At 46.6% G+C, this 21,801-nt stretch overlaps 2 protein-coding genes and 1 long non-coding RNA gene across 19 annotated transcripts in view; all 3 read left to right on the forward strand.

The window, feature by feature from the left end:
- Positions 1-8,435, forward strand: part of MPHOSPH9 (M-phase phosphoprotein 9) — a 55,394-nt gene extending 46,959 nt beyond the window's left edge. For 7 of the 10 annotated variants that reach the window (XM_042909533.1, XM_042909530.1, XM_042909532.1 and 4 more), the window contains 7 exons: positions 637-812; positions 1,551-1,697; positions 2,477-2,597; positions 3,363-3,466; positions 4,205-4,452; positions 4,769-4,837; positions 8,303-8,435. In XM_042909533.1, coding sequence (XP_042765467.1) covers positions 637-812; positions 1,551-1,697; positions 2,477-2,597; positions 3,363-3,466; positions 4,205-4,452; positions 4,769-4,837; positions 8,303-8,404 — 967 coding nt within the window. In that variant the 3' untranslated portion in view covers positions 8,405-8,435. Of the gene's footprint in view, positions 1-636; positions 813-1,550; positions 1,698-2,476; positions 2,598-3,362; positions 3,467-4,204; positions 4,453-4,768; positions 4,838-8,302 lie in introns of those variants that run through there. The other 3 variants (XM_042909535.1, XM_042909536.1, XM_042909538.1) reach the window with 3 other exon arrangements.
- Positions 8,436-9,324: 889 nt separating this feature from the next.
- LOC122203017 lies at positions 9,325-12,264 on the forward strand. Its single transcript, XR_006195021.1, has 2 exons — positions 9,325-10,644; positions 11,957-12,264. It is a non-coding gene; the product is annotated as an uncharacterized LOC122203017 (long non-coding RNA).
- Positions 12,265-13,969: 1,705 nt separating this feature from the next.
- Positions 13,970-21,801, forward strand: part of PITPNM2 (phosphatidylinositol transfer protein membrane associated 2) — a 144,100-nt gene continuing 136,268 nt past the window's right edge. For all 8 annotated transcript variants that reach the window (XM_042909970.1, XM_042909975.1, XM_042909974.1 and 5 more), the window contains exon 1: positions 13,970-14,026. The gene's annotated coding sequence lies outside the window, so the exon portion shown is untranslated. The remainder of the gene's footprint in view (positions 14,027-21,801) is intronic.

Consider the following 21,801-nt stretch of genomic DNA (forward strand, 5'->3'; position numbering starts at 1 on the left):
GGGCTCTCGGTTTGGGTAAGGTGTCGATCCTCTCAGGCTCTGGATAGCTCGAACAACCGTATTACTCCAGAGCACCATATAAATACGATATTCCTGCCTGTGCGAGGCTGGGAAAATGATTGGGAAGCACTGCACTGTTACGTGCAGGTTCGATCGTAATGTATTTATATTGTAAAGCATACATTTTCATTGTGGAGCGTAATTGCCAGCTCTCGTGTTACTCCCCTGACAACGCCACGAGCTCTGTCTTAGCTCAGGCTGCTGTATCCAATCACCGCAGACTCGGCAGCTTAAAACAAGAAACACTTACTCTCGCGGTTCTGGAAGCTGAGAGTTCGACGTTGGGGTGCTGCCAGCGTAGTTGGGTTCTTGGTGAGGCTCCTCTTCCTAGTTATATGGTCTTTCTTTGGTGACTGTGTCCAGACAGAGAGATGTTGTATCGCTTTTTTTTATAAGGGCACGAATTCCATCAGGGGGGTCCCACTCTCATGATTTCATCTAAAGCTGATCACCTCCCCAAGGCCTCACCTCCTCCCACCATCCACTGAGGATTGGGGCTTCAGCATACGAATTTTAGGGGGAGGGGACACAAATATTCAGTCCATAGCATTGCATGTCTTGTAATTATTATTTAAGGTACCGTTCTCCTCCGGAAAAGGATTCTTCATTTGGAAGTTCACCAAGAAGCGTATTGATAAAGAAACAGAGAGAGATTTCAGATACACCAATCATGAAAGCTTTAAAAGAACTTGATGAAGGAAAAATATTGAAAAGTTGGGGCACACAGACAGAGAAAGAGGACACCTCAAATAGTAAGCATTTTTTCCTTGTTTGATATAGATAGGTAATAGATTATAGATACCTTCCCCTTCGCCCCCCAGTTACATCACCTTCTTTAAATCCCCTGGTTCATAACTTATCACAATCATGGCATAATAGGCACCTTTTATACAAAGCAGACTACGTGTTACGTTCTGATTAGTAAAGATTTATGCGGCATTCTTAAAGGTATTTGAGAAATTTCTACATCGGTTTGTCTCACGTCAGAACGTTAAGACCGTTGGTATTCATAAAGTGAGCTGTAACGGTTTCTTCTCTCCCTTTCTTGGTTAATGAGCATCTCTCAGCAGGACGAGAAGTCTGGGAGGCCTGTTTTTCTCGCAAGTGCAGCTCAACGGTACTTGCGTCTCCTCCTACTTACTCCAGTGCTCACTTGGTCGGGCCTGCTGATCACACGGTTAACATCTTCAGCATTGCATCTCCAAAGCACTATCTCCTAGTAAATAAATTAGTGACCTGGTTTCTAAAAATAATCTCTCTTGAAAAATCACCTTGAATGGCACTTGTAAACGGAGCCAGAATGAATTCGTTATAAACTCCCACATTTTTCTTCATCCAGCATTTTTTTTATCCTTATAATGTGCATTTGCAAATAATCATTCTAACCTAAATGATGACAATTGCTTGCCTGGTGTAATCATCTGTTAAAGGGAGGTAACTGAAGCTAGGTTTGTTTTGTTTGTTTATTTTTTGACCTTTGTCTGTTACAGAATTAGTGAATCCTCGGCAAACCGAAACGTCTGTCAGTGCAAGTCGGTCCCCAGAGAAATGTGCCCAACAAAGACAGAAGAGGTTTAACTCTGCTTCACAGAGATCCTCGTCTTTACCACCTTCGACTCGTAAATCAAGTACTCCAAGTAAGAATCAGATGTATATATCTCCTGGACTCAAGAGTGGCATCCAAGCCGTGCACACATGCCTGATGTTTTCTGTTTGCCTTCTGCTCTCTCCCTGGCACCTAGTAGAGTACTTTGAACGCAGGATCCCAAAATAGAATCTTGTTCAATAACAACATTGCCTGATTGCACAGATACTACAACTAGAGCTGAAGAAATCACAGTATATTAAAATATTTTGTGTGTCCAGCAAATTTTTTTTGCAACTAATACCACTTCACAGTTTTTCAGATCGTTGACAGTTGTCTAATGAAACATTAGTTCAAACAAATTAAGCTAGCTTAAAAAAGATGCTTCTTTGCATATATTTGCCTCAGGTTTCTTTAGCCAGTTATGGATGTGGTTTTAAAGGTTAAACATTGGATTTCTGTTTTCTCAATTTTCCATTTTGAGAACAGCTGAAGATATCTGTATATAACTGTGTTATAGGAATGTTCACTGGTGTACTGGTGTTTCCATCTTATTTCCAGTCGACTTCTAAAATCCTGAAAAACCAGTTTTGAGTCAGGGTGCTGAAACTACAGTCTGATGTACTAAAGTGTTGGCAGTGGTTCCCTCTAGATGATATAGGATTGTGAGTTATTTTTATTGTGTGTGCTTTTATTTATCTTTTGGAAGGTTTTACAATGAAATTGCATTCCATTTAAAGTTAGAAAACGTCCTGAAAAAGAAAGCTTGTTTTGCCGATATATGTATTATATAGAAGAAAAAGAATATTTCCTCTTCATTTTCTTCTGCAGCAAAAAGAGAGATTATGTTAACACCAGTGACTGTGGCTTATAGTCCAAAGCGATCCCCTAAGGAAAATTTGTCCCCGGGATTCAGTCATCTACTTAGCAAAAATGAAAGCAGTCCAGCTCGGTAAGTTCTCTAAAATAGTAGATTAAAATATATATACTCTCGATTTTTTTTTTTTTTTTTTTTACAAGTGTCAGCTTATGCCTATAGCTGTCACTCATTTTTCATTCATCAGTGGGAACTCTGTGGTTTTAAATCACTTAAATGAATGTCATACTAAAAAAAGTACTATAAAACATGAAAACAGTTTTTAACCATATAAACTAGCTACTAGTAAATTTAAATACCGCCTCAGAATCCCTTCCAGCTTTTGGATATAGAATGATAATTCTTTGTTTTCCTGAAAAGGTTTATGATAGAGGGAAATTTTTGAGCCATTTGTACAAGAAGGTGGGCTGTCCTGGTAAGTTTCCCTGGGCGCCTGAAAAATTGTCCTCTGAGTGGACTCAGCAGTGTGTGCGGCCGGGGGAAGCCTGACTCCTCAGATGTAAGAGCTGGTGACCTAGCTCTCTATCAGGCTCTTGGAGAAATTACTTAAGCACATTGAACCGCAGTTTCCTTTTCTGTAAAACGAGGATAATAATACCTGCTCTGTTTATTTTATAAGGTTGTTATAAACATCAAAGGAGATAACATATGGATAAATGCCTTACGTGTCTAATACAGAATTTTGTGTTAGAAATACAAGTTTCAGTTTTAGAAAGTCGTATGACCAGCTTTCTTTTTAAAAAATATGTGAGCTAACTGGATGCCAGTTCGTCTTTCTAGTGGAGATAGGGAAAATCAGTTAACATTTTCTTCTCACAAGTAACTTGCTTCATTCAATAGATTTGATATACTTTTGGATGATTTAGATACTGTTCCTGTGTCTGCGTTACAACGTACCAATCCAAGAAAACAACTCCAGTTTCTTCCTCTAGATGACTCGGAAGGTATCTTTTCCTAAAAAATTATTAGTTATGGTTTTAGTCCTTCATTTTGTGAATTTCTGGTATCTTTTCAAGGTTCTAAATGTTCTAATGTCCTGCACTTAAATAATTTTTCCGCGCAAGGGCCTTTAAAAATAAGCATGCGTGATGTTCATATTGTGTGTCAATGTTGTGATCCTCATTTAAAAGTTGGGAAACTGAGGTACAGGGATTGTTAATGCTTCCTTACCAGGGCCATACTGTTCAGTTTTTCTGAATATTTATATTCTGTAACTTCTATGCAGCTTAGGTATTCGGTGATTTTTTTTTCCTTTTTTCTCGTTTATCTTCTAAGTTTGGAATAAAGTTCTAAGATAATGCATGTGGATCACTGGGGCAGGCCCGTGAGACTCTCGCTCTTTACCGTTGGTGTGGCTGTGTATCCACTAAATGTGTAGTTAGTATTTCTTTTTTTTTGTTTTGTTTTTTGTTTTGGCTTTAAGTTTAAAGTTCATTTAACTTTACAGAAAGTTTATCTACCTTGACTTAGGGAAGTTGTGCAGGGTGTCAAATCGATGGTAAGACTTTTAGAATTCTTTGGAGAAAAAGCACTGAGTAAATATGATTGATTATTGTGTCTCTTTTCATGTTTTTTGGTTTGTGGCAGCCCTTTTCAGAAAGTGAAGTTGGATGACATATATAGTTATGTAAAGGATCTATCAAGAAAATTGATAAGAAATAAATTTCTTTTCTCTCTGACAGAAAAAAAATATTCAGAAACAGCCACCGACATCCATGTTAATCATAGCTCTTCTCCCGAACTGTTGCCAAACGGAGTGAAGAAAGTGTCTGTGAGATCAGCCTGGGAGAAGAATAAATCAGTTAGCTATGAACAGTGTAAGCCCACGTCAGTAGCACCACATGGTAATGATTTTGAGTATACAGCAAAAATTAGGACCCTAGCTGAAACGGAACGGTTTTTTGATGAACTTACAAAAGAAAAAGACCAGGTAAAAACAAACAAAACTTAAAAAAAAAAATCTTTCTCTGAACTCAAATGCTTATGTCTGAGGGATGGTCAGAAGGGAGTTACTTGAGTCAGACCATCCCAGGAAGTTACTGTGGATGCACACCAGCGCTGTGCTAGGAGTGCATTGGAGCTAAGCTGTCCTTGCGGATTAGGGCGGAGGGACTTACGTGAAGGCGAGACGGACAAGAAAATACTAGGCTGAAGTCTGTCTTGTCCATTCTGTTATAAACTCCCCGGCCATGAATTAGATAGAATTCTTCTGTTTTTACTTAATTTGTTTTTGTGTGTGTTAACAGATCGAGGCAGCGCTAAGTCGAATGCCTTCTACTGGAGGACGAATCACTTTGCAGACAAGATTAAATCAGGTGAAATATCTTACTTACCTTGAATCTCCTTTAGAAGCGTGATGCCGGTTAGCGCTCCATTTATCCAGGATGATGTTTTAGGCATCCTGAAGCAACTGGGAGGAAAAACTTTTAGCCTTTTAGAAAAGTGGTGATTATAGTGCATTTTAGAACTGCAGGCTAGCTTTCGGGAATAAAAAGTGATTTTACCTTTGTACTTCATGAAAAAGATGTTCATGCCTTCATGCCACTCTGCAGTTTGTCTTTTAAAAGATGGTACATTAAGTTAATACTCTCACATTAAATGTCCCTTTTGGTGTTTGTTTCTTCCTCCCCAATCTAATTTATTTCTGAACCCCTTTCCATTTAGTAAACATGTAAAAAACAGTTGCACTTTGCAGCTGGATGAGCTGTAGAGGTTAAAGAGAGATGTGATTCCACCATAGGGCAGGAGGGTGCAGGCGAAGCGACTCGTGTGCGTTTCTTTTCATTGCTTTTCAGAGAGAATTAAAATGCACGAAACCATGGGACATTTAAAATCGGCTCTTTTTGTAATGTTTTAACCATAACGATAGGGATAGGTCTCTTACATAACTGCATGTTTTGGCTTTTCAGTGCTTTAACTTTAGGAGAAGTTCATTTTCAGGTTGATCTGTGATACCAGAAGGAACAAAACGCTAAGAAAACAACAGAGGTCTTTTTCTAGGACCTATTTCCCTAACTTCTCTTTAAGACTTTAAGTCTTTTTTATTGTTTTTGTTGTTCTGAAAGTCTTTACTCAATAATTGATAAGACTCAACACAGGAAACCCTTCCTCCTTTTTGGGAAGGAAGAAGGAAAACTTACAGATACTCCGATGCTAAATTTATCTGAAACATTCGTTTAACATATTTTTATGTAATGAATATAAGCTCTTAAAATAACTTAAAAGGCAGTAGTTTCTGTTCATACATGTCAAAGCTGTTTCTGTCCAGTAAGGAGACCAGTGACAGCAAAAAGGGGCTGAGCATGCTTATATAGGATTCATAAGTGGAAAAGGTAAAATTGGGCAGAAAAAAGATGAAAAATATTCAGCCTGACCAATGAGTAAAAAACAGTACACATTTGAACAAAAGCATTATTTTTTTTTTAATTTTTTTTAACGTTTTATTTATTTATTTATTTATTTATTTATTTATTTATTTATTTATTTTGAGACAGAGAGAGACAGAGCATGAACGGGGGAGGGTCAGAGAGAGGGAGACACAGAATCTGAAACAGGCTCCAGGCTCTGAGCTGTCAGCACAGAGCCCGACGCGGGGCTCGAACTCACGGACCGTGAGATCATGACCTGAGCCGAAGTCGGCCGCTTAACCGACTGAGCCACCCAGGCGCCCCCAAAAGCATTATTTTTAAAAAATGTTTTATTTACTTTTGAGAGAGATGGCGGGGGGTGGGGGGAAGGAGGGGCCGAAGGGGGTGGGACAGAGGATCTTACCTGGGCTCCGCACTGACATCAGCGAGCCTGAAGCAGCACTCAAACCCACAAACCATTAGATCATGACCTGAGCCGAAGTTGGACATTCAATCAACTGAGCCACCCAAGTGCCCCCAAAGCATTATTTTTTTAAAAAAACGATTACATTGACAGGTATTTAAAGAAAAATGGGGGAAAAAATAAAGCCCAGTACCCAGGATGGAGAAAATTATATTCTCATACATGGCAGGTGGAAGTAGAAATTATCACAAACTTTTCTGGAGTACAATTTTACCTAGGTCCAAAGCTTTAGAATTTTGGATTTCTTTGGACATAGCATTTTTATTTCTGGGAATGATTCCTAAGGCAATACTTCCAGGTGTTTGTAAAGAAATATTTTTTTAAGAGTATTTATTGCAGGAGCGCCTGGGTGGCTCAGTCGGTGAAGTGTCCGACTTTGGATCAGGTCATGATCTTGCAGTTTGTGAGTTCAACCCATGCTTTGGGCTGTCTCCTGTCAGTAACACAGAACCTGTTTCGGATCCTCTGACTCCTCTCTCTCTGCTTCCCCCCCCCCCCCCCCCCGCAAAAAAAACCCTCCAAATATTTAAAAAAAAAGAATATTTATTGCAGCATTATTTATGATATCCAAAATTAGAAGCAACCTAAATTTCTACTAAAAGATTCTTGGTTAAATCTAATGGAATATTGCACATTGATTTAAAAGGGTATCATAGAAAGATATTTCATAACAAGTTCAATTGAAAAATGTGGTTTTTTTTAAACTGAGTTGAATCCTCAGCAGCTTTTTTTTTTTTAAGTTTATTTATTTTTGAGACAGAGACAGAGCATGAACGGGGGAGGGGCAGAGAGAGAAGGAGACACAGAATCGGAAGCAGGCTCCAGGCTCTGAGCCATCAGCCCAGAGCCCGACGTGGGGCTCAAACTCACGGACTGCAAGATCGTGACCGGAGCTGAAGTCGGACGCTTAACCGACTGAGCCACCCAGGCGCCTCGAAAAATGTTTTTAAGTAGAGAATTTATTTTTATTTTTCTTCTTAAAAATGATGTGCATATCTGCAGGAAAAAAAAAGGAAAGAGGAACAATGGTTATTTTTACTCATCTGTCTTCTAAATACTTTATCATGAATGTGTGATCTTTTAATAATTAAAGTTGTTAAAGAGGAATTTTTAAGTTTTATTACAGATACCATTGGAGTTAATACTGAATAAAGTATCTAAAATGATAAATATATATTCCAGGCACTATTTACTTAACACTGGTACTGCTTATTTAAAAATAGCAGTTGTGAGGCACCTGGGTGGCTCAGTTGGTTGAGCGTCCAACTTTTGATTTTGGCTCAGGTCATGATTCCAGGGTTGTGGGATCGAGCCTCATGTCAGGCTCTGTGCTAGGCATGGAGCCTGCCTCTCTCCTTCTGCTCTTCTCCCCTGCTTGTGGTCATTCTCTCTCTCTCTCTCTCTCAAGAAAGAAAGAGAGAGAAGAAAAGAAAGAAGTTGTTACATTGCTTCGTTGTGAGAGCTCTTGCTTCTTGGGAAGCAAACTCCTCCATCATTTTCCTTCCTTTTTAACTTAGAAATTCTTGTCAGAAAACAGTTGTTCGATATATGTATACGTGAGATAAGGCACCAGTTCAACGTGTCCATTTCTTCTGGTGAAATGTGTGAAGAACCTCCTCGGTTCCTCTTGTTCTGTTCGCAGTTCTGGAGTCAGGGAATTACCTCTTTCCAGTGAGCCGCACTGCCCTTGCTGGGGTTTCCACATACTCAAAGTGGCACATGTACTGAGGATATGTTAAGGTGCAGCAGTTGTTTTGAGTGGTTGAAACGTTGATTCATGTTGTTAGTTTAAAGAAATCCGATGATGTGCATAAAAAATATAATAATTCTGTAAGTTTAATGTTTATACTAGTTCTTTTGTTAAAAGAAAGGTCAATTTGGTGGTAATTATAGAACCAGTGAACTCGATGTAGAATTCTAATTAAACGTTTCCTGTTATTTTCCCTTAGGAAGCCTTGGAAGATCGTTTGGAAAGGATTAATCGAGAACTGGGTTCAGTTCGAATGACATTAAAGAGATTTCATGTTTTGCGCACCTCTGCAAATCTCTGAGATTTGTAGCCATTAAATTTTGAGACATTTTTGTTTGCACTAATGTATAATTATGCACTCAGAAAAGGCGAACTATTTTGTACTGTTTATAAGCCTTCAAATAGTAGTTTTACAATCATGCTATTCTTTACACTTGCTATTTTATACTTCAAATGGCCACATATTTTCAAGATATTTTTGTTATGCTCAGGAATCTCTTGTATATTTTACTATTTAAAAAGTCTTATTTTTAAATAGTATAAGTCTCCAGTTTATATCAATAGTAAGGAAATGTAAACAGTGGAGGCAGCTTGTTTCTAAACAAATAGTGTTATCCTTTTACAATGAACTTTGCACACTAATTTTATATACTTGTTCTACATTGTGAATATGATTCTTTTTTTTTTTTTTTTAATAAATGCTTAAGAACAGCTTCCATAATGATAGACATGCTGAATGCAAAAAGCAAAAGAAAAATGCAGCATTCCCTGGATTTTAGTTGTGTTGAGATTAAAAAAAAAAAAAAATTGCTAATGCAATTCCTGTTAGGAACATGTCTTAGAGTGAATGTTAGAATAGTAATAGTGGAAATACTGGAAATGATGGAATATTGGAAAGCTTTGAAAACTATCAACAACTCATTTTGTTTCCCTTGAACTTTATTATTTGTAAGGAAAGAAAAATGAGAGCTGTAATACTCTAATTCTTTAGTCATATATGTAGTGCTTTTCAGAAAACGTTAAACAATCGGAGCGCTGTAGCTTTCTGCCCATCATTCTGAATCCGTGACCCACTTGTGACAATAAATCGATGGATAAAACTTTGATGAAATACAGGCCGCCGCCCCACTGGATCGTCAGAGCGGCCGTGCTTCTCAGTGCACATGGCTTCAGTGTCAGAGCCCTCACACGGACAGTTTTAACCCGTCCCCCCCCCCCCCCCCCCCCGACTCCGGCCACAAACGACTCCCAAAGTAGGTGCTGTAAGGGCGCCAGGTTTAGATCAGGGCAGCCCACCCTGCTAACTCACGGATGGGGAACGTGTGTCGCTGGAGCCTTGGACCTTTCTTCTGGCCTTGCCGGAGGGCTCCAGCTCACCGCCTGGGCGGTCCCTCTTGGCTCTCGGCGGTGGCACGTGGGCGGGAGGCTGTGCTCTGATCGGCACTAGTGGGTCTGTGTTCTGACTGCTGGTCTGGTTTGGTGGCCAGTCAGAATCCAGTGCCCACATATTTGTGTATGTGTTGATAAATAGATTCATTCTAAACTTTCCAAATTGATTCCCATTAACAATGCTCAGGTTTTAAAGTTTGGTGTTCTTTTGAGTCTTTTCTTCTCATGTAACCTCTTAACGGCTTATACATATTATGGTTATGAGCCAAGCCAACCATTACTCCACCAGGATCTACGTATGCCTTTGAGCTGGGTTCTCAAACTGTCTTTGAGCACCCTTCACCAAAGCTTACCTGGCTGAGCCCCAGGCCTGATGCCCCAGCCGAGCACCCTTCTCAGCTTGGAGGGCGTCTCCGCAGGGAGCGAGGGGGTCTCCGCAGGGAGGGGCCTGCTGACCGATGCCCCTCTTACTCCTATCCGTGAATCGAACCTTAGATCCCAGCTCCTGCCACCAGTTGAACACCTCGAACTAGTCACAATTATTCATCAACGGAATAAGTGCCTTTATTTGTGGTATTTTTTTTCTAGCCTTTTTTTTTTTTTTTAAGTCTCCTAGTTGTAGCAAAGAAAAAGTTCATTTTAATCAAGCTCCAGTACAGCTGTGTCAAAATCCAGTTAAGGGATTGACTTTACTGATGGTATTCCCTTTGTGTTCTATACGTGATATTAAAAACTAACTTGAAAATTAGGATATTCATTGTTCCCTACTTTTATCATAAGTAAAGTCTACTACCTTCTTAAGAATAGGAAATTGCCATTTCAGAAGAGATTGTGGTTTTATCTTGTGAAGGAGTTATCTTAGTCTCTGTTGGCTTATTCCAAGAAAGATATGAAATACCTTCAAAATCTCTTCTGTGCTCACTCTCAGAACATGTACGCTTTTATTCTTGAAATGTATAATAGATTGGAAGTATCAGTCACTTACTTAAAAATTAAAAAAAATTTTTTTCTTCTTCATAGCTGTGAAGAGAACCAAGGAAAATCCTTTCAGCCATCTTTCCCTTTTTTGTGCTTAATTTACCCACAGGAACACTCAAAAACAATTGAACCCCAAAGATGGCAATCTTAGAAAGCAGCTGTTGTTCCTGGGAGGTGAGCCACTTTGTTCCTGCTGGGGCTAAGCTGCAGTGTAGTAAGAACCCGAGTGGGAGTGCCTTTTTAAACGCATACAGAGTTCTCTCTTTCACTTGGGTCTGCCCCCTACCTTTCCTTTCCAGAGCCCCGAGGCACATTAGGTATTCAGCTGACTCAACAGAGGTAGCTAACGTGGCTGTGGCCGTGCTGGGAGGGCACCGTGCTGGGACGGAAGGGACAGGAGAGCCAGGTGGACCTGGGTCACCACCAGGCTCAGGCCTGCCTGCCTCGGCAGCCAGCGGCAGCGAAAGATAAGATGAAGTGATAAGAAACTTCCTAACAATTTAAAGAAGATTATGTAAAGTACCTGGTGCTTAGTCAGTTTTCAGTAAAAGTACATTTGAGATTCATTCCTAGTTTAAAAGGTCTTTCAATTTGAAGTAGTGATTTAGCACTTTTTAAATAGAAAAGTAGGTTGTGTCCCCAGCAATTGACTTAAAAATTACCTTGGGTTGGTTGATATTTGTTAGGTGGTCTAAGGTGTTCTCTCCACCTTTTTGCATAAAAAAAAAAAAAAATTTCTTGGAGTTTGATCTTCTGGTATAAGGTTCTTTTTTTTTTTTTTTTTTTTTTTAAAGTGACAAAGCTGGTAACCTATTGAGTGTAAGTTCAGAAGCATCTTAAATAGGTGATTTGGGGGTTATCTGATATAGGCGATTTTTCTTAAAAAAAAAAAAAAAAAGTGTTGGCAATGTAACCAAAATAACTGCTCCTTGGAATGTTCTGTAATTAGACATGTAAATTAGGTGATGGCCTGTGAAGCAGGACTACATGAAGAAGTGCCTGCCACTAGAAGATCCACATGAAGGTTATGATTTGAGAGTTCGATAAACAACCGAAACATGTTCCCCTTTTTAACTCTAAAAAGCCAGGTGCTTTGCCGAATGCTATTTAAATTTGAATCCTGCACTTAACATCTGTAGTAAAATCAGACATTTTTGTCATTTTAATTTTTATCTCAAAAGCGGTTTTCACTAAATTTTAAAGTGCCACTTGTGCTGCGAGTCTTTAAGAAGCTTTAAAAACTAAGTGTGTACCTAGAGCCCTTTAAGAATCATACAGGTAAACCCTACTCACCAGCCATGAGTGAGTGTGTGTGGCCTATGGTCATGAGGTTTACAGGTCTGATTCAACCAGTTATATTGCACAAACTTCGCAGGAAATTATTGTTGCCAAGAGTTCTGTGGCAGTTTGATAATAAACTACACCAGTATTTTTAGGACCTGTGTTATGAAGCTTTCTCCTTCTTATGTGTGTTTTATTTCAATAGATGCCTCTCAAATAGGGGGAATCAAGCCATAAATTTGCATTTGCTGGACATGATACACCATGTCATTGCTGTGACTACAACCTTCAAAGATACTTATTCACAATTGCACTGTAACAGTGACCAATATAATGTGAAAAACTTGCTTCCTCCAGTGCTGCTGATGGTTGGGCAAAGACAAGTGCTTCTTGCCGCTGTCTTTAAAGCTAGGCAAGTACTGGAGTGGTGGAACTGTAAGCTCCAGGAGAGCCGGCGGCCATCCTGTCTTCATTCTTGCATATAGGCACTCAATAAATATTTGTGGATATGAACTGTCTTGCGATGCTAGTGTATTTATTTCTGCCGGGTAACCATGGGGTCTGCTTTTTGATGGTAGTAAGGCCTCTGAGTTTATGGGTTTGGGTGTAATCATGGCAAGGTTACAATGGTATGCAGGTGCTCAGTTCTGAGTGGCTGATGGGCAAAGAGCCTCACTGGAGATCTGCGTGTGCCCCTAAAATCTTCCTCAGTGGGTCTCAAAGGCACATCGTGGTGGAGGGAAGGTGAGAGTTCGGTGTTCGATGGGTCACCCTCTCTTGTCTCAGAGGGATTGTCATAAGGTCATAAAATGGGTATTTTAAGGAGAGTTCTGTAATGACGGCCTTCCTGGCCTAGTCCCCAATTCTGACAGTGACCAAGGGGACGAGCAGCCTTTGGTGGTTTTGCTCTCTGTTTGTCTCAACAGAGTCTTGGACTGCTTTAATTTTAGCACTTGCCCTTCCAGAGGAAAGCACTCCTTTCAACTGCAGAAGGTGATACACTTGGTGATAGGGAAGCTAGGTTTTAGGTGTGCCCATTTAATTCTATGACTTCAGATCTTGGCAAGCGAGTCCATTCTTGCTCAGTCTAAATACACGCTTCACGATTCCTTTTAAATTGCACCCACTACCCTCTTGGTCTCTTTGTTTACGACCGGAGAGTCCAGCCCGGAGGGAACATCAAGATGAAGCTATTTCTGACCCTCTTCCAGTTTCTTTGGAGGTCGGTGGGCTGGAGCTGCGGGCGTACCCTCTGGCTGTTACTACTCCCACCTTTTCTGACGACCAAGGGGCGTTTTCATCTTTTTAGCCCAGAGCGAAAGTATTCGGTGTCGAGGAAAAGAACTGGCTGCCTGTGCGCTGCAAACCGGGTCTCTAAACCGATAGGAGTATCCAGCATCTGGGTTTGGGCCTCAGTTAACTACCTCCGGTTTGGCCACAACATTCCAAGTGCTTCACGACGTCGCACGCGCTTTGTTCCCCTAGACTTGTCCTCTTACTCCTCAAGAACTTGATTGTTTAAAAAAAAAAAAAAAAAAAAAAAAAAGCTACTTAAGGGTGCCGATTGCCGCAAGCCCGCTCGTGCCCTTCCGCAAATGGTCCAGCACAGTTACAAGTCTGACGGGCAAGGCCGACGGGGTTGGAGGAGCCACGAGCACCCCGCCCCCACCCCGACCCCCACGCCCCGGAGAGGGGAGGGGGGCGAGCCCAGGCCGCGGCGGGGAGACCGCGAGTCGGCCCCGAAGTTTGCCGGGTTTCTTCCGGCGGAGCCCGGCCCTCGGGGCGGGCGGGGGCGGCCCCTCGCCGGGACTCGCCGCCGCTCCCCGCGCGGCCTGACGGAGGCGCAGGCCCGCCGCCGAGTGGGGGAATGCGAGGCGGGCCCGGCGCGCACGGGCAGCAGCGGCCGCTGGGGCGCGCGGGGCACGGCGGCGCCGCGGCGTAGAGCTGTCCAGCCCCGTCCGCGGGCGCGCCCGGCCCCGCGCCCCGCCGGCCGCCGCCTCGTCGTCCGCCGCGACCCGCGGGGCCAGCACGTGCGCGCCCGCCCGCCCGCCGCCCGCGCCGACGGCCCGGGAGCATGCCCGCGGGGGCCCGGCCGCTCGCCCGGGGCCAGCTGGCGGCGGCGGCGGCGGCGGCGGCGGCGCGCGGAGCCGCGGGGCGCAGCCGGCCGGGCCGGGGCCGCGGGGCCCGCGCCTCCCCGGCGGCGTGAGGCGGCGGCGGCGGCGGCGGCGGCCCAGCGCGGGCCGAAGAGGACGGAGCCGCGGCCGCGCCGAGCGGGGTGAGTGTCGCCGCGGCCCGGCCGGAAGGCGGCGCGGCCCGGGGACCCTCCTCGGGCCGGCGGCGGGCCCCCGGAGAGCCGGGCGCGGGGCGGCGACCCCGGAGGCCCCGGCTGCCCGCTCGCCCGCCCGCCGGGGAGGGAAGGAAGGAAGGAAGGAGGGAGGGAGGGGAGGGAGGGGGGGAAAGTGGGAGACCCGGGCCCGGCCGCCCCGCGCGGGGAGGAGGGTGTGGCGCGCGCGGGGACCCCTGCCTCAGGAAGTCGCCCCGGAGCCCGGCCCCCGGGGACTCGCCGGCCCTCCGGAGTCGGGCCCCAAATGCTAATTGCCGAATTTCCGTCGGTTGCGGCCGGGGCGCGGAGGACTCCCCTCCCCCAGTGACAAGTGTCGCCGCGGTCGGGGGGCAGGTGTGTGTGCAGCACCGGGCCTGTCCGGGCCGGCCCCGCGCTCTTGAGGAAGGGCCAGGAAGGGGCCGGGAGGAAGTGGTGGGCACAGCGCTCTGTCCAGCCTTGTGCGGTTTCCCGCCTCCAGCCGGACAGCCCTCCAGCGCCGGCTGTGGCCCGGTGGGTTGTGTGGGGCCTAAGCACGGGGCGTGGCCCTCGGAGAGGGGCCAGAACTTAGAAGAAGGTGCTCCAGATCCCCCCCTTAGGCTGGGGGGAAATCTGGCCCATCTGCATCCTGAGAGTCTCCCTTTCCTGTTGTAACCTGGCGTGCCGGCTGTGTTAGAGCAGGCAGCTTCCCCTTCCAGCCTTTCTCGTCTGGGGCTCGTGGCTGTTTGGGGGAGAGGGGGACACTTCCCGCCTCCCCCATAATGTGTGAATCCACCCACACAAGAAACCCCAAATCCACATTCTAAGTAAACAATGTGCTTGCTCCGCAAATGTCATTTCAAGGCTTTTCCTCTAGCCCGGTCTCCTTTCAGTGGACCTGCTGCCCCTATATCGAAATTCTAGATTCCTCACCCTACACTCCTCTCCCTGCCTCATAGGGGCTGGGGCACTTCTGCGAAGTCTCAGGCCTGCATGCTTCGCCCTCTGCAGAATCGGGATTCTTCAAAGGAGACCTCATTTGAGCATCTTTCTTGGTCCACTAGCAGCTCTCACCCCAGCGCCCGCCTGGGAGTCCCTGGAGCTGATAGGGTAGACCCCTCTCCTTCATCTGGACCTGGGCTAGCACCCAAGCGCCCGGCGGGACGGTCTCTGTTCTGAAGTGTCATTGCATTTTATGTCTCTTGTGTGGCTCTTATCGCGCTCTGCCTTATTTTACGGTTACTTTTTGTGCCTGGCTTATCTCCGCTCGCTGGCTTATGAGCTCCTGGAGGATGGGAGTGGAGTTTGGTTCATTCCCAGTTCCTCCGGCCTGGCTTGGCACCCTGGGCACAGTGAGCTTCTAGATGGAGTAGAAGCCCCCACCCCAGCTTGCCTGGGGTGGGGGTGGGGGGCAGGCTATCTAACGCCTGGGCCGTTGCAGTGAAATTATTTTGCATCTACTAAGAATCTGTACGCCCTGATCGGAAGAGATGCCCGGCCCTCTCCCTTTGCAAAAGAAACACCATGAGTTAGGTAGGGCTGTTTTCTTGTAGGGAGTGAGTCGCCAGATGACTAGGACAGTACGAGCTCTGCTGTTCTCTGGGTGGTGAGCGTGACACGGTCCTTCTCTCTGGCCTCCCACAGCTCACTGTGGGCGGGAGGCAGTGGGGCAGAGAATTGGACTCCACGGGTCAAGGTTCCAGGCCTGTCTGTCCCACAGTGTCTGTGCGAGCTTAACTAAGACACTTGGTTTCTCTTGGTCTTGGTTGGTCCTTGTGGAATCTGAAAGAAAATTCCTCTGCAAGTACGGGCCCCTCAGGATCTGGGCCCTGCCTCTTCCCTTCTCTCTTATCAAATTTCTCTTATCAGGACCCAGGCTTGTCTTTACAGGCCTTCCCCGGGTAAAGGGGATCACCCCCACCTTTGTGCTACCCCAGTATGACTCACGGCGTGGAACAGCAGTTATCTGTTTATAGGCGCCCCCTCCCCCAACCTCCCCACTTAGACTGAGCTCCTGGGGGAGTGGTGCTGAGTGCTTTTCTCTGTACCCCCAGTGCCTGGCTCATGGTCGGCTCTCAGGAAAATGTTGGGTGAATGTCGAGGAGTTGGCTCGGATGCTGCCAGGAGCCCTTTTCGTCCCAAGTTGACTTCTTGTAGATTCTCAGGGGATCCACCTTTCCTCCCTCTCTATCTAGAGGCCAGTTTTAAAACCAAGCGGATGCTTCTAACCATCCCGTCCGGTTAAGTCTTTCCGACTTGGCCTCTGAGAAGAGCTATTCATGGAGAATGTGCAGCGTTTGTAGAGATTAGAAGAGGAAACTGCTGGTCCTTCAAGATCATTGCCTTGCTGCTTTTGAAAAAGGTGCCACGGGCCATGTGCCCTGCAATGGAGGGGTCCTAAGGATCTCACTCGTGAGGACTTAGCGCTGGGCAGGGGAGGTGGTCAGAGCGAGCAGTCATGTGCTCGCAAGCCTCTTCTCAGCCCTGCTTACGTGAGGTCAGCCCCTTGGCAGACGGCCGTTCTGAAACCAGCTTACCAGGATCCCGTGCAGGGGGACACGGATGTGGCCAAGTGGTCTTTGCTTCACCGTAGCTCATTCTGTTGATGTTTATTAACCTTCTACTGGGTACCTGGGGATGTTGTTAAATAGAGCCACGACAAATCCCAGTCTGGTTTGCTCCAAAACCTGGAACAGGGGGCATTGACCCCCTCTCTGCTCAAGGCTTCCTACGTAGTCTTGTATGAAAACTGTTTTAGAATCTAGGGCCAGGCAAACTTTGCCTCCGGCAAGAAACTAGGTTGCCACTTCCTTTGACAACGAGAAGGAAGGTGGGGAAAGACATGCCGTGTGTGCGTACTGTGTGACGGGCTTCCTCGTTAGTCCTGGGGGTTAGTAAGTAGTGTTCTTCCCCCATTTTCTCAGAGAAAGAAATGGAAACACAGGGAGATTAACTGATTTGCCCAAAGGCTCTCTGGATTTGTACCCAGTTCTACCTGACCCTCCCCGTACCGCCCACGCAGTCTTTTCGATTGATTTACAGTTACCTTTTCTCCTTGGCTTCCAGGATGCTTGGTGTACAATGCGTTATTCCATCTAGCAATTGTATTCACTGACCCTCGTGGTCAGCATATTTATTCCTACTTTCCTTTGTGTCTGTGTGTATGTTTATGTGTAAACCTATCTGTATTCTTTGCAAGTCACAAAAGGTTTCTGGAAAACAGGACAGGTAAAGTGAGTTAAATACAATAAGTAGCATTGCACCTAAAACTTAGGCCGGCTCACCGTGTGGTTAGGGAGATGTACCCCACAAGTTACACAGGTTGTGTGTGTTAACTGTTGCTTAAATGGCAGGCACAGGGGCACCTGGCTGGCTCTGTTGGTACAGCATGCGACTCTTGATCTCACGGTGGTAGGTTCAAGCCCCACGTTGGGTGTAGAGATTACTTATAAAAATCTTAGAAAAAAAAAGATATTTAAATGGCAGGCACAGAGGAGGAGATGCCCTTTCTGGGTCAGGCAATCAGGGCTGACTTCCTGGAAGAGGTGGGATTTGAACAAGGCCTTGACAAATAGGTGGAGTTTTCATGGCCACAGCACCTGTGAAGGTGTGTGGGATTTAGGGTCTAATTACAAAGGCCACACCAGAAAAGTGTGGGTGTGAAGGGAGAGGACTGGTCTAGAGGGTAAGGGGCGGGGGGGGGGGGGGGTGCGGTTGAGTGATGCCTTTTCACACTGTCTCTAGCCCTGGACAGAGTGCCTGAGAACACTGGAGTTGGGAGAGTTGCACCCCGTTAAAGACTAGAAGTTGAGGCCAGCAGAAGAGAAGTGACTTGCCCAACACCCCTCTTTCAGCCTGGACCCAGGTCTCTGATTGCCAGTTCAGTGCTTGCTCTTTATACTAGCAAGGCTGATGACAGCGGCAGCCTCACACGTTGGCCCTTTCTTCCTGTAAAATGGGTAAAGGGGTGCCGACTCCCTCACACCCAGCCCAGCAAACACCATGACAAACCCAGGCTGAAGCTTTATGGCCAGAGACACAGAGAGCGCTGTTGGAGAGGAGAGCTGGCATTTGCTTTCATTACTCATATTAACAACTGCCCTTGCCAGAGGACGGGAAGAAAATTAACCAACAGGCAGGGTTCCGGTAACAGACAAATCAAAACCCGAAGCAACGGCCTTGGAGGAGAGCATGGAAAAAGCAGTTTCACATCCTCTCCTGGCTGAAGGCCCTCATCCTTCGCAAAGCTTTTCTGTTGTGGGAATGGGGTCAGGAGTCGGGGTGCAGGGCAAGAGCAGAAAGTCTCCAAAACAGCAGCAGGACTCGGGGGACCGGGAGGCAGATCCTGTCTCAGAGCCATGTAGTAGGCGGGGTATGGACCTGCCCACCTGCGGCTGCGGGAAGGAGAGCCCTGCAGAGCAAAAGACTTCCACTCATAATATATCATACATCGCTTGTGCACACGGTTCAGGCTCCTGAATCCCGGCCATTCCGTCTATAAGGTGTCACGGACACTACATCAGGGAGCATAGAACCGCTGCCCTAGGGGAAGGGCAGGCTAGGTTCCTGTGAGCCTCTGGTCACACGTTGGTTCACCAATCAGTACATCACCTTGTTTTATGTATGTTTCTGTTTAAAGATGCCTAATATAGTAGATACTGTTATTCATTAACACAACACAGCCAACAGCAGTTACACTCACACCTGAATGAAGCTTATCTAACATGGGTATTTCCTCTGTGAGGCCCATCACTGCTCGGAAACAGGGGGCTGGTGATTCAACACTGGGCCCGTGGCCACTTCACATGGTGGAATCACGACGAAAAGCACCAAAATGTGAGAAAACGTGGCACTAAATAGAAAGCAAAAAGGACACTCGTTTACAGTCCTAGAGCTGAAACAAAAGGCAGCGTGTTACCTTGTTCAGCCTCAGCTGGGATCACACACACTGGATGACTCAAAATCCTTCCCTGCCCTGCGCATGTTTGCAAATGTCCATGTAAGCACCACGACATGGTAACGTTAGTAAGGAATTCGTAAATACGGAATCCGTGAATAGTGAGGACGACCTGTGTATACAGAGCGCTTCCACAATGGCTTCTTTCAACTTGAGTGCCACAGCATTCCTCAGAGATAAGGACGGACTGTTACCCAAACTTTACAGAAAGAGGAAACGGGCTCAGAGAGGTATAGTAACCTGCTTGTGCTCGCAGAAGCAGCTGGGCGGGGCCAAGATTTGCACCCACCCCTGGTCGGCTCCCACGTGGCTCTTCCTCCTCATGTCTGGCACACATGAGGTGGGATTCTTTTCTCCTCGTGTCTCCCCCAGTGCAGGGACCTGGTCTGCCATTCATGCCATCGTGTCGGCCCCCCCCCCCCCCCACACACACACACACCCCCGTGGTGTCTCCAGCATCTAGCACAGGGCACCTCATTGGTGCTCAGTACGTATGTGGGGAATGGAAGCTAAGGCTGCAGATTCTGGTGTTTGCTATCTCGGGTGCCATTGAAAAGGACGAGTTCTCGGGCATAGGTCCCCTCCTTTGGCTCCCCTGTGCCCTCTTTCAGAAGGTGCACCCACCTCTCCTTTCCACAAGCCTGCTGTCTGGAGGTGCTTGTGGGCACCCCGCCCCCAACAAGGGAGGGTCAGCAAGCCTACGTAGGTCCCTCTAACTGCTCTCTGCTGAGAGGAGCTGAGGGTAGTCCTTCACCCAAAGGAATGACCCTCTTAGGGAGGTGTTTCAGGCCAACGTGGGGCTTCCTATGGCTTCAAATCCTGGCCTTGTTCCTCCTGGGAACGTTTCCAGAAACGTTTTGCCCCGTGTGCCCTGTTAAGAGCTGGAACGCAGGTAATACAGATGATTGCTCGTTCTTCTCTCTGAGGCTGTTTCCCTTTGCAGAGGTGGTTCCTGGGGATGGACGGCCTTTTCTCTTTGGGCAGCTGGGGGGGTCCCCCCCCCCCCCCCCCGGCCTCTGTAGGGCCTGGCTGACTCATCGGCTGTGCTGTGGAGCAGGGTGCCAGCTCTTTCCCCACTGCTGCCCTGCCAGGACTGAGTCAGGCTCTGCAGCCTGCTGGGCTCACCTGGCCTCATTCCACAAAAGAATCCAGCCCCCCGCTGGGGGCTTACCAGGCGCCAGGGTCCTGAGTGAGGCGGGTAGAGGGAGGGCCAGCTCAGCAGGTGCAGCCAGCTGTCCCCTGCTGTCCCTGTGCAGCCCTTTTCGAGGCCATCTCGAGGCGGGTGAGGGGGAGGGAGTGTGTGGCGTAGAAATAAGGTGACCATTCTCATTTTCAGTGGCGAATACTCGGGCACAGGTTGGCCGAGGGGCAGGGCTTCCCCGAGGTCCGGAAGCTCCGCTAAGGCTGGTTTCGTGATAGCACGTCCACTCCCCTCCTCTGTCCTACTGAAGGGCCCATTAATTGCTTTTCTTGGCACTTTGTAAGAGTTGACTTTTCACTTGCATTTTCATGAGAGGGGGGAAAAAAACCCAAACATTTTCTGCAATTACAGTTTTTCCCTCTTGGGCAATCACAATGGAAAAAAGCATTTAAGTCCTTTGGAAACCACACATCAGCGAGGCTCACCGAGCCGGGTGGGGAGCATTCGTCAGGGCCAGACACGAAGGCAATTCGGCGGCTACCGCGTAGGGAAACAATCATTTCACATTTATTTTGGGTTTGCAGCATATTTCAATTAGTTCGCCAGTGTTGTGCATCTGACAGGCCAAACGTTTATTATGGTTGAACCATCTGGGAGGTGGGAGGCCCGCAGCCCTTCCCCCGTGGCAGTCAGTAACTACTAGTTTAAAGGAAATTTGTTTGATGTGTTGGAGAACCCGACGCTAAAACACCATTAATAACAAAAGCCTGGAGAGTTCTGAAAGCTCCCTGGTTTAGCCAGGGACATGGATAATCCAAGACCTAATTTTTCCTCTGCGTGTGTGACATTTTCCAATACAGTGAAGCAAAGTTCTGAAGTGGCTTGTTTAATTGGTCCAGAGCACGGTCTGTATTAACCCTGTGCGGAAAGGAGCTCATTAATTGGGAGTTGGATGCAGCGAGGCCCGAAGCCCGTGCCTTTGCTGCAGGGAAGTAGCAAGGGAGGTGGTTAACAGATCCCTGCATTAGTATGCAGCTGAGCTCCCGTCCTGTGCTGTGCTAGAGAACGTTGGTTTTATTTCGGTTCCCAGCCTCCGGTGACTCACCGTAGCATCGTGAGTTCACGGTAATGACTGCTGACCAGCCCGGTCCGTCCCGCGCTCCCTGGGTACCAAGGCTTACAGCACTCGATTACACCCATTTTTCTTTTTACCTCTGTTATTTCCCCTGGCTAGAAAGTCTCTTTCCTGAGGAATGTTCTGTCTGACTTTCCAGCAGGGGGGAAGAAAGGAATTCAGAATCTTACGACTGGATGAACCGGAAGGAGCATTGGAAAAAACCAAGTCCAAGGGTTTGACCTTTCCGTGTGGAGGAATGACTTTCTGTTTCCCTGAAACCTTAAGAGCCTAGGGCTGGACGTGGAGCAGAATTGAGACTCAAGGACACAGTAGTGAACTGGAGGCCGGCTCATAAATTCTGGGCCAACCAGTTCACTCAAGTTTGTCCTGGTGGCCTGGTAGCTGCAGGACTGGTGTTTGGAGGGTTTAGGCTAATAATGGCACGTGTCTCGTACCCAGTTAGGTCGACCTTTAATTGTGGACTTTTCCAGATACCGAGATTCCTGCTCCAGGAGAAGGCTCTTCCCTCTCGAAAC

The sequence above is a fragment of the Panthera leo genome, chromosome D3 (assembly GCF_018350215.1).
Source record: "Panthera leo isolate Ple1 chromosome D3, P.leo_Ple1_pat1.1, whole genome shotgun sequence".
NCBI classification, from domain to species: domain Eukaryota; kingdom Metazoa; phylum Chordata; class Mammalia; order Carnivora; family Felidae; genus Panthera; species Panthera leo.